The sequence below is a fragment of the Pimephales promelas genome, chromosome 19 (assembly GCF_988280905.1).
Source record: "Pimephales promelas chromosome 19, fPimPro1.hap1.1, whole genome shotgun sequence".
NCBI classification, from domain to species: domain Eukaryota; kingdom Metazoa; phylum Chordata; class Actinopteri; order Cypriniformes; family Leuciscidae; genus Pimephales; species Pimephales promelas.
The window spans coordinates 12,846,618-12,859,009 of record NC_142787.1 but is presented as its reverse complement, the minus strand read 5'-3'; the positions used below and the strand labels follow the sequence as shown (position 1 = coordinate 12,859,009).

The 12,392-nt window shown below is 35.1% G+C and overlaps 2 protein-coding genes across 2 annotated transcripts in view; both read left to right on the top strand.

Moving 5' to 3' along the window:
* Nucleotides 1-3,314, top strand: part of atp8b1 (ATPase phospholipid transporting 8B1) — a 40,114-nt gene extending 36,800 nt beyond the window's left edge. The window contains exons 27-28 of the mRNA XM_039661068.2: nucleotides 886-1,016; nucleotides 1,598-3,314. Coding sequence (XP_039517002.2) covers nucleotides 886-1,016; nucleotides 1,598-1,828 — 362 coding nt within the window. The 3' untranslated portion in view covers nucleotides 1,829-3,314. The remainder of the gene's footprint in view (nucleotides 1-885; nucleotides 1,017-1,597) is intronic.
* A 1,243-nt stretch (nucleotides 3,315-4,557) lies between these two features.
* Nucleotides 4,558-12,392, top strand: part of dym (dymeclin) — an 81,052-nt gene continuing 73,217 nt past the window's right edge. The window contains exons 1-5 of the mRNA XM_039661050.2: nucleotides 4,558-4,748; nucleotides 6,046-6,241; nucleotides 9,868-9,920; nucleotides 10,245-10,338; nucleotides 11,958-12,091. Coding sequence (XP_039516984.2) covers nucleotides 6,102-6,241; nucleotides 9,868-9,920; nucleotides 10,245-10,338; nucleotides 11,958-12,091 — 421 coding nt within the window. The 5' untranslated portion in view covers nucleotides 4,558-4,748; nucleotides 6,046-6,101. The remainder of the gene's footprint in view (nucleotides 4,749-6,045; nucleotides 6,242-9,867; nucleotides 9,921-10,244; nucleotides 10,339-11,957; nucleotides 12,092-12,392) is intronic.

The following is a 12,392-nucleotide window of genomic DNA, read 5'->3' as shown; positions in this document are numbered from 1 at the left end:
TTCTAAAAGTTACAAAATGAAATAACTGCAGGTCGTTTTAACGTAAAATAATGGCTAAGAGATGGTAGGCTTTATTATAGAGCTGAGGAATATGAATATTGATGATTATTTATTATTTTATTTAGTCGCCATGTAAATTAGTCAAACAGATGTATAACTATTTAAATTACTTTTTTTTTTAAATTGTATTTAAAAGAAATGTAGGCTTCTTTTAAACTGAGTATATGAATTTGATTTGATGAAACTTCCCATCATACATTTAGTCGCATAATACAGGGTTATTATTGTTAACTAAAACTGTAAGATAAAGCTGAATTTGAATAAAATATAAATATAATATTTAAAACTTTAAGTGAAAATTTGAAACTAACTGCAATAAGATGTTCAAAGTAGAACTAAAATTACAATCTGGAAATCACTTTTAAAGAACATATTAAACAAAAATAGTAATCTTAAAAAAAAAAAAAAGTAACACATGACAAAAACTCACAAATTACACTAAATCTTAAAACTGAAAATATAAACCTGGAAAAAAATATTAGTATTATAAATATCAGATGAAAATCTTAAATTAAACAAAAATTAGAAATGTTGAAACACTAAAATTAGTAACTGGAAAATGTATAAAAACTGCAACTGAAATACCGGTAAACATAAATCATCCTAAATTGTAATAAAAAATGATTACAAATGACAAAAGCGCATAACAAGTTTTAGTAATACTGAAAAATACTATTTTAAAATATGAATAAATACTATAATAGTATATAAATAATACAAAAGTAACACATTTGGGCTGTAAGCTTCCAAGAAACCTTTACTACACTGTTATTTCCACCATTGATTCTCAAACAGTAATAATCTCGTCATTGTTCTGACGTTTAGGTGCCGCGTCGAACGCCCTGAGACAGCCGTACCTGTGGCTGACCATCATTCTGACGGTGGGAATCTGTCTTCTTCCTGTCATCTGCATCCAGTTCCTCTATCAAACCATCTGGCCCTCTGTTGGAGACAAGGTGAGATCAGTGGCGTCCTCGAAGTGTGTAATGTTGCTGTTCGAGCATGAAAAAGCTCTATATATCAGTGTCAGTGTTTCTGAACTCCCTGAAACACCTCACAATATTCCTCATTTAAATAATTAATACGCAGAATAAAGGGGCGGGGCCTGGTCGAGTTCGTTAGTAGTGTGTTAAAACTCATGTTATGGTAAGGGGCGGGACATTTTTCAAACACAAAAGAGCAGTTGACCAATCACAACACATACTGATCCAGCCAACCAATCAGAGCACAGTGTGCTTTTCAGAAGAGACAGGAACAAAACAGAGCGTTACTGATAGACTGGGAAGAGAGGAGCTGCAACAGTGACACAAATAATTCATTTCAATTCACATTTCAAAGCAGCTTTACAGAAAATGCACGTCTACATTACAATTTAGAGTCTTCTGTTATTGAAGCGTGGCGTCATTGAAGCGTGAAAACCCATTCTAATAGAGCCCAGAAACAAAATCAACACATAATTGGTGACGCACAGAATATTCGAGGTTAAATACACCATACAGATGTTTTATTGTTTCTACGTCTCATGTTCTTCCTCCAGGTCCAGAGGAACAGGAAGAAATATGAGCTTGAGGATGAAGAGGAGGAGAGGAGGAAGAAGAAGCCATCATTCGTGCGTGGTGGACGGTCTCGTCGCTCAGCTTACGCCTTCTCGCACTCCCGCGGCTACGCCGACATCATCTCCACGGGGCGCAGCGTTCGCCAGCGGCCGCGCGTTCGTCCTGAACTCAGAGACAGCATACGAGAGGTTCCTCAGGCTGAAAACATCTGAGACACTCTCTAATGTGCCTTTACCCGGTCATATCTGAGCTGCCCACTGGAACGGGCCAATAGGAAGAGGCTACGTGTCATTTAAGGGGCGGGACAAGTGAAAGAGCCAATGGGAAATTGGGGGGAAAAGGGCTTTAAAGGGAAAGTACAAGCAAACACTCACCGATGACCTGTACAGGTTTTAACGTTGTGCAGTTGCGTACAACAAATTGTTTCTCTCAGGTTTTTATCGTGTGTTTTTTATTTTGGAGTTACATTTTTGTCCGTTTTTTGCACAAGTACAATTAAGGGTCCTGCCCTTCATAAAAGAGAGAAAGAGTGTGTGTGTATGTGTATATATGTGTGTTTCTAATCTCATCACCGATTCAAACGTTCTTTCTTTATACGCTGCAAAGAATCATTTTCTTACACTATTTTTCCCACTAAAAATATCAACTTTCTTAAATTAATATATATATAGATAAGCAAAATGGTGTAATATTTTATATATATATATAAAGGTAATATATTTAATTTTATTTCTCACCGCCTTGAAAAATATCATAAAATAAAATATTATAAAACTTTGTTAAAAGTGAATTCACCTTGTTTAAGAGTCTGGTCTGAAACATAAGACAAAAATACTGATTAAGAAAATGATTGTTTTGATTTTGCAGTGTAGTGAAGGTGTTGATTAAATTCAGTTAGTTTTCTCTTCAAGACTTTTTTGAAGACCTTTATCTGGAAATGTGAACTTGGTAAGGAACTATCATTCCAAATGTTTTTTTGTTTTTGTTTTTTTGGATCCTTTTTGCAGAACGTCCAAGAAAAGGGCCGAACCCCACAAACCTCACAATGAAATCTCCTCACGGTTTAATCTGCCTGGTGTTGGTGTTTTGTTCTAGATGATGTTCCTTATGAGCTGTAAAAGAATGAATGAATTTTAGAGTGGTGAAACCTCATGTTTACATAAATACTTCTGAACTCATGTGTTCCTCAAGTCCTCCGTCTTCAATGGAAACCGCTCATGCTCTATTTTTCAACGTATGTCCCTTAAAATCTGCCTTGGGATCATTTTTAATGCACTCGTTAGGGTGTCTTCTCTGATTTAATATTTCCTTGTTCTGAGAGTTCTTCTTAAATGGGTCACTCAGAGATGTCTGTCTGCGCAAGAATGAAGCCTTAATGACATTGACTTTTTCTTATATCATAGAATTGACTTTGCACTTTGGTACAGGGACTTGGGAGGCGGACATATTTCTCATTTTAAACCTAGTTACATGAAACCTGTTACAAGATTTCAAATAATCTACCATATAATAATATTGTTTATGAGAAAACACTATATTTATTAGGCTGGTTGTTCTAAATGTGCATATTGAACGAACCGAAAGGCTTTACCTAGCCATATCAATGTGACAGATTTACTTTTACACAGCTCTGTGAATTGTCTGTCTGTAATGTACTGTAATATACTAATGTCTATAAATAAAGAAAAAGATATAGAACTTTTGTCTTTGAGACGTTGTTTATTCATGTTTATTATTACCAGTGTTGGCATTAGATGCATTACAAGATTGCGTTACTTCCTAAAGTAGTAACTAATTGCATTAAATGCGTCACTTTTCCGCTCCTGGACTTGGCTTGCTTGTTTGTTTGCTATAAAAGTTGAATTTTTGGCAAATGTAAAGGCCCTTTCACACCAGAAGTGCAAATGCAAAAGGAAATGCAAATACACACCTGTTCAGTAGAGGGCGCCGCTCAAACAACCACTGTTCTGGTATGGCTGAATTGCATCATCGAAGGTCAGTGGCAAATACACTAAAATGAGATTTAAAAGCCCTCTTTCAGAAACTGGGCTTAGATTAAGGCAGGATTGGGCCTTAGTTAAATTAGTGCATTTAAGTAGGGTGACCATATTTTGATTACCAAAAACCAGGACACTCGGCCCAGCAAACACATGGGCCAACTCAAATCATACTCGAAGTTTACTCAAAGATACCTTATTAATTTCTATACATTTAAAGTAGGTTATGCCTCCTCTGTATGGATAGAAAATTGTTATATTTTTATATGAAAACAGGACAGTTGGTCACGCTAATTTAAGTAGCTTTCTTTAAACGTGTCTTAGAAAAAAAAAAAAACATTGCTGGTGTGCATCTTGAGACAAAACAATACGACTGACAAATAGGAGATATCACTGTTACTTCACGGTTTTTTATAATTTGTTATAATTATATCCATAAATGTAAATTCTCCAACAACAAAACAATTTAATAGTGTTTTTTTTTTTTTGAAAGAGTTTGAAATGTACCTTAACATCATCTCATCCTCACTAAATAAGAAAGCAATAAAAACACTTTTATTTTGTAATGACTTCGGTTAGACCTACTCTTAAATTATTTATACAATATCTTGCCCTCTTTTTATTTATTTATTATTATTATTATTATTTCTTTTCTTCTTCTCCTTTGTTTTAGATAGTTACACACTCTTAACTTCTTTTCTTATCCAATTATGACTACATAATTGTTGTCATATTTTGTACAGATATGTTTGCAATCTTTGTCTGTTTGTAAGCATAAAAAAGCTTTGCCAGACCATAACTCAGTTACAAACTGAGAATAAGAAAAAAAAAGAAATAAATAAAAAAAGTCCCCGTATATATATTACCTGGCAATCAATTCCAATGAATATTCATGAGTTTCTCCACCTCTTGGATTGGAGTGTTATTCTGCGCGTGCTCGCGATGTCACGAGCGTCAGTGGTGACGTGGAGACGCAGAGCTAACAGAGTCAAACTTACACTGTTAAACACACTTTACTGGAAATTTACCATTACTAGTTACAACTAATTTAGTTTTCTTCTGAAAATACATTGACGCTTGTCTTAAGGAACGCGAGGAGCTTTTCTGAGGCGCTGTCAATTCTGACATTCATCAGGTAAGTTATTCTTGTCGTTAGCCTGCTAGCATGCCAGCATAGAAGCTATCGTGTTTATAATGGCTTTCTCCATTCACTCGAGTCTGCAAGCTAATTGTTGCTAAGTGTATAGCTTACTGGACACTTATTAACTTCTAAACAGGGAATTGCATACCATAATATAGTCATGTAAAATACATATTTAACTGCATTCTAGTGGTTTTATCTATAGAAGCTATGAAGTGAGTTCTTTGAAAGCCCTCTGAGGAAACCAAATATGTCTATTTAGTAGTAAATGAATTCCATTATTTACAGGAAGTTTTGAATGAAATTGTATTTATCAGTCTTCTCCAGCCTTGTGTTATATCACAATGTATAATATTAGACAGTATTTGTGTTCATTGTGTGTTCTTTTGCACTGCTGCTGTACAGACTGTAGTCTAAACATTGATACCCTGCAGGTGTTTGACCTAGTCTTTGTATATGTGTTAACATACCTGTATTCTGTAGGTTATTCATGAGGTACTTAGCTGTAGTCTGTTGTCACCTCTAATGTTCATAGCATATCTTGATAGCATTTAATTATTGATTTTAGTAATTGGCAAGATATTTTGCACCATTGCATCATAACTGTTTATGCCTTGGTGCATCTTTGAGTGAATCTCATCAAAATCTGTCAAGACCTTGTTTGAGTCACATTCATTAACTATAAAGATTAAAGACTACTATTAAGATAGTGGCATTTTTTTTTATTTCTCAAATTCTCTTGGAAATGGGAAAAATGTCTCTTGTTACGGTTATACAAATATATATATATAAACGTGATCGTAAAGCTCAGTTTTCAGCTGCCTTTGATATTGACAATTACATAATTAAGAATTGGAGTGAAAATGTGCTTAAGTGCCTTGAAAATAATGTCTCAGTCTCAATACAAATGTGTGCAGCTTTGTCTGACTCAAAAATAAACGAATTTCCTTGTTAGTCAATAGAGGTCACGTCACGTCATCTTATCTGATCAGATCAAATGTAATATTAACCAGGATGTTTAATGAACCGTAACTGCTTTTTGGCAGTTGGCAGTGAGAGTTTCACAATCACATCAGGGAACCAGTGGAACATCAACAATGTGTGTGTAAAGGGTGTATGTGCTTAACAAATAGGTGTGTGCTTGTGTGTTAGGGCTCTGTGTCTACCCATCAAACCTGTTTCAAGTGTGTGTTTCCTTTACATGTCTACTGTAGTGTGATTCCTCCTCCATGTCTTATTTGTCCAACTGATTACTTTACTCAGTGAAATGATTGCTGTCATGATCCTCCAGGTTTTGCTTGGCTGGCGATGAGGCTCTGAGACAGTCTCTCGTGGTTTCTGGAGGCGATGGGTGCAAACACCAGTCAGGTGAGCGACCTGTCGGAGAGCCAGAGCATCCGCAATCTGATTGGTCCAGACGCCATATCGGAGAATGAGCCCTTCTGGAACCAGCTGATCTCCTTCACCTTCACTAGCCCCACCTGCAGGTGAGACGCTCCTCTGACCCCCATCACTGATGTCCCATACACTCACATTCATTCAAATATCAGGGATGCAAACTTATCTCTCGGTGGAAAGCCATTTAGAATAGAAAAAATGGGAGTCGTTTAGATCTGATGAGTTTTAAATTGGGCTTGGAAAGGAGTCGCGACCAATTCAGGGTTTCAAAGAACCTCGATTTCACACATAAATGGATAAATATGTTTGGATAGCTTATAATGTGCATTTTTGTGTTCCCAAAGATTTTTTTCTAAAGCTGGTTTTAATTCCACCAGAATAAAAGATCTTTTTTACAGCTTGAAAGCAAAGAAATCTACTACTTTTAGTAGTGTAATTTTACTGTTCTGTGAAATGAATTTGTACTACTATTATGAAATTAAATATTTTACAATACAATAGTGTTATTACTATAGTAATATATTTCTATATTGGTTTGTTTAACTTTTTTAAATTTAATATAGTTATTATTTAAATATGTAGTAAAATTGAAAGGGTTCCTTTAAAAACAACAGTCCACTGATGTAAGCGGGCTTTAAAACAAAAACTTTATAGAGTCTAGGTAGAGTTTTCCTATATCTTCATGCAAAAATCGACTAAATCCACATCTTAAAGCTGATATAAAATAAAGAAGGATGCATCCATGAAATATAGACAGATATTCTGCACTTTTGTAGCATTTTATTTTTTCCCAGACGTCTTCTTATGTCAAACTATAATACTAATCTCAAACAAACAAAAAATACTATCTATTGATGTAAACTTAGGAATGCAAATGACCCCTGTTCTGATTGGCTAACTTTTTAGCATGTAAAGCAGAGCTGCCAACTCACACGCAATTCCCTTTCTTTTGTCCTCTTTTAACCAGTCCTGATTTCTTCGAGGGGAGGGTCTATCGATGGATTGTAAATGTATGTGTTTTTTTCAGATCTTTCGATCTAATGGGCAAAATAAGCTTGCACAATTGACAATTGACGACTGAAAAACATATGAAGAGCATCAGCTTTTGTTTCTGCTCTGACAGCCGCAAGATCACAGTGTTAGATATCAGGAATGGTGAGAGAATATTGTGCTTGGTATATTTTTCGTCTTCAAACCAAGCTTGGGTCTCTCTCCATCAGACAAAGTTTAAATCTCATCTGACTAGTGCGCTTCCCATAATGTCCACTCATCAGGTCATCAGTCTATTATTCAGTGGCGGCTGTATCATATTTGGCATTTTCAATAGTCTGGTAACCATTGGACTCAGGTCTTTTAGCATTGTGGCTTGCTCTTCCTCAAGATATTTGTCAAGCATCCACCCTTCTCTCCATCAAAAACCTCTTAAAAACACTTAAAAAAAATCTGAATATTACTCTTCAGCTCACAATTTTTAAAGGTTCCATGACATTTTTGTATGCTTTGATGTAGGCCTCTGCCTTGTTATGGATATTGTAAGAGATTATTGTAAGTAACCTCTGAATATTACTTTCTGCCATCTTTGATGTTGAGGTTTATTTTTTTTTAATTCTTTAGAAAAAATTATTTTTTTAAATTCTTAACCTATATTGTAAAATGATCTAGGGTATTGGAGAGGCTATATAATTAACAATTCTTATTATAATTAATAACCACCCAAATACAATTTAAGGATACCAGTGCTCTGTGAAAAAGTAATTATTTAATGCCAGTGTTAAAAGGTTGAGGCATTCTTGGACAAAAAACAAACATTGCATAAACTTTCCAATTTCCATATACTTGGTGATTACTTAATTAGCTGATTAAATAAAAAAAAGTATTACCCACAACAATTTTGAGTGATTTTTCAAGCAAATATTCCACATGTACAGTAAATAGGACTTGTCCTGAGCGCCGCACGCTTGCTTGGGGCGCTACAAGAAACGCCCATAGCCTAGCGCCCTCTGATTGCTGTTAGAACGCATTTGACCATATGAGGGTTTATTTATACTATGGTCGAATGTGTTTTCGACTGCCTCTGGAAGTGGTTAAAACTAAAGCTCAAAATGTTTTAAGCCCTGTTTACACTTTTATTTAGCGTCATCCACTCGTGACCCAAAAAAACACATCTTAATACCAGGTGTAAATAAGGCCTTTTTGACCATTACGTTTCCTAATGCTTGGTGTGATTAGACTAGTTTTAAAATGCTTATGTTAAGATGATGGTTTATTAGCTTCTCTATTTTGCCCAGCTCTAGTGCTCATAATTGTGATGGAATGATCATGATTAATGTTTTCTTTTTTTTAGTTTATAGATAAATACTCTATGCGGACTGGGAGGTTTTGTATTGGGTGGTTCTTAAACTTTTTGACCCCCTAGTGTCCAATACAATATTCAAAGGCTCCCTATATAATATTAACATAATTAACTATAATTGAAACTGGGAGTGTTGGCATATGTAATTTAACTACAAATCATTTGTGATTCAAGAAGTTAAGAAAGTTTTTGGTTACGTCTTGGCTGTCTTTTTTTATGTTGTTTTTTTTTGTTAGATATTAAGCTAGATTGTTGTAATATATTATTAAAAAATAATTTTTAGGCATCCTGTTGGAAGTTTGCGGAGACCCCCTTGTTGAGATGCAGTGAGTTTTTCAATTGATCAAATTCAAATATTTAATCAAAAAGAACAAGAAAGGTTGTTCTCGCTTATATGACCACTTAAACCCAGACACACTCCCAGGGCACTTGAAATTTCTTTAACAAAACAGAAGCAAACTCGCACCAGCTCTGAAAAAACAACAGATACACACAACTATACAATACTAGCTGACTGTAGAAGATGTTTCTGCTGTGTTTATTTCGAAAGTTAATGTGGTTGATGAGTGATGATGACTGAATGACTGAAGTTATTTTCTAAATCTGTTATACTCCGTGTTGTCTTTGCCATTATATTTAGTGTTTTTCCTGTTGTAGTTAACTGCTAATATACAGTCATTAATTGCACTTTCACCAGTTTCTGTCTGAAGATGTGTGTTGATGATGTCATGATGATCTCAGCTGGATGTCCGGTCGGTTAGTTCATCTATTGCTCTCCGTTTGAAGGTTATATGAGGGACGACACCAGAGGGAGCCAGATAATCCAACATCACAAACACTATTTCAGCAATCAGCATCTCTTTTTTAGTTGAAATATTCGTGTTCATTATGATAGACTTGTCATTGAAGTTGTCCTGCATTATTCAGCACTTTGCATGAATAGACAGAGTGCACTTATGTTTCCTGTCGTAAGACACAAATCCCATGTATTAACATAGTATGAAAACAGTCATAAAAGGGTGATCTCTGACAATTTCAAATGTCAGACATAATCTGTTGAACTTTTAATCAGTTTTAATGACTACTTTTAATGACCATCTATCTATGTATAATGTATCTCTGCCATACGTTTTACATGCATGCAACCTACAGTTAGAAAAACTCTTTTGTTTAGTACAATAATTTTTGTTTTTTTGTCAAAATTATTCATTAATTATTGAACAATGATTTCCTTTTATTGCCTCCCTTCATAATTTTTCTGCCTAACATCTCTTGACCATGTTAAATTCATTGTAAAACCCTGGCTTGAGTGGCTCATTGACATTTCTCTAATGTGACGTTTATCTCTCTCTGTGTTTGCAGTGCTGATGCTAAACTCCTGGAGGAGGCTGTCGTCCCGCTGGCTAAGACTCTGAGTATGTGTGTTTGTATGAGTAATTTACTGCCATTTCATTACAGCCCTCTGTACAAAGAGACACACACTGATTTCAAACCCACTGTCCTGTGAAATAAAGCTCTGTAATTTAGGTCTGTGTGCGCATGAAGCCAATCCCAAGTCAGCTCTGCTTTTATGATGTGCTGTATGTAATTTATTGTGTTTATTGACTGTTTTTTTTTACCACCATATCACAAGGATGCTTAATGCATTCTGTTGATTTGGTTAAGCAGCATTTATCATAAGCAACCTTCAGATGGGAAATTGTTTTGTGTTTTTGATCTTCTGTCTCGGCCCTTTATAGTTCAGAACAACCCCAGGTCTGGGAACTTCGGGGCGTTGGTGAGAGTCTTTCTCAGCAGAACCAAAGAACTGAAGATTTCCACAGAATGCCAAGAGTAAGTGAGATACGTCTTCACTAATGTGTGCATAAGATGTGTGCATATCGTTTTCAATATCCATAAACAATGAATAATATGAAGACACAGTATCCAAAATCCATTGAAAACTGACACGGCAGTTCCTCGAGCAAACATCACAAATAATTGCGTACAAGTTTCTAAAAATATTATATTTTATATAGTGGTTCATTAATGTTTATTTATTATTCACTTTCCATTTTTATGAAGAAACCAGTCACGTTTTCTATTGTAATTAATCAAACAAGTTTGATATAATTATTATTTCTTTTTTTTAATGAAAGGATTAGCACTCATTTGAAATGGAAATATTTTGTATCGTTATAAATGTCTTTAGTTTCACCTTTGAGAAATTGAATGCATCCCTGCTGAATAAAAGTATTAAAACAAAATCTTACTCGCCCAAAATATCAAGCAGTACAAAATACTCTTACTGTAAGCTATATTAATAAAAAAAAAATTGCGCGTATGTCCTTCGTAAGCAAAGCACTCGTCTGATGTTTTACTTTTTTATGACAAGAACATGCATGAATGAGGAAATAAAGTGTGCTGCGGATGTAAAAAAGTTATTAATGACGTGACTTAATGACAAATCATTTTATATGTAAATATTTAATTTCTGTATTATTTCTTATGCTTCGGTTAAAATAAAATAAAATTGTTCCTTTCTTAGATTGACTGGACTTGTGTTTATTCTACTGTTTGTTATTTGCATCTTTGTTCTTATTTTTAATAGCAAATATAAAATGACAAAAATAACTATATGTTGTGATTATTAATATAATATTATTATTTTTAAAAGAATTGGAGGAAAAAATTAACCGAGAATTATTTCATAATCAAAAGAAAAGATTCAAATCTCTAGTATAGAATATAGTAACAGCTTGAGTGTGAAAACGGATGAGATTTATTTTATTTTATTTTTTGTGTGTGTGGTTCTTGGATGCTCAGGACATCTGTGAGATTTTGAGAATTATATATTTTAAAACGTAAACGTATTTCCCACCCAGTCGTGATATTTAGGGCACGTTAACTAATCACGCAGGACGGTACCATTAAGATGGTTTTGAACTGATTTTCCCATGGGAATATCAGCGGTGCAGACCACAGTATCACACACACACACACACACACACACCACCAGAGCTGATGTGTATGCTGAAAGTGTTGCTGTAGCATAAACCCAGAGCAGGGAGTGACCCAGCGCTCCTGCAGCGCGTGCATGTGAACCGTCACACTGTGATCCTCTGAGAGAATATTTATGATGTGCTCTGATCTGAACTACGCAGAGATCAAACCCTCAGCTGATCCCGGGTCAGCTGATGTGATAGCCGCACATGTGAGCTGTTTCTCAGTGTATGAACTTGTAATGATAAAGTAACTACTACAGACGCCTGACAGCCTATGTGTGTGTGTGTGTGTGTGTGTGTGTGTGTGTGTGTGTGTGTGTGTGTGTGTGTGTGTGTGTGTGTGTGTGTGTGTGTTGGTTTAGTCAAGGATGATCCAAAACCACTGACAGGGTCAAGCCACAGTTCACAGGCTGCTGTAGGTCAATAATTATCTATGACTCTCTCTCTTTTTCTTTTCTTTTTCTCTAGTCAGTTATTCATCTGGCAGGCCCATAATGCTTTGTTTCTGGTGCGCTGTTTGCTGAAGGTCTTCATCAGGGAGATGAGCGAAGAGGAGCTGCACTTACAGTTCTCCTACCAGGAGAGGGCACCAGGAACCTACGGTATCACGCGCAAATGAATTAGCTCCACTTTATTTTTTTATTATATTATAAATAAATTAGATTTGACCCTCACAAATATAGTCAAATCAGTACACACACATATATGATTTACCTAGTTACCTAAATGAGAACATTATTGTTTTTGTTTTGGTAACACTTTACAACAAGGTCTCATTTGTTTTGTAGTTAATGCATTAGCTAGCATAAGCATTAGATATTTTTACAGCATTTATGTTAGATAATGTTAGATAATGAATGAAATGAACATGGACTAAATTAATAAATGCTAGTTGGAAAGCAT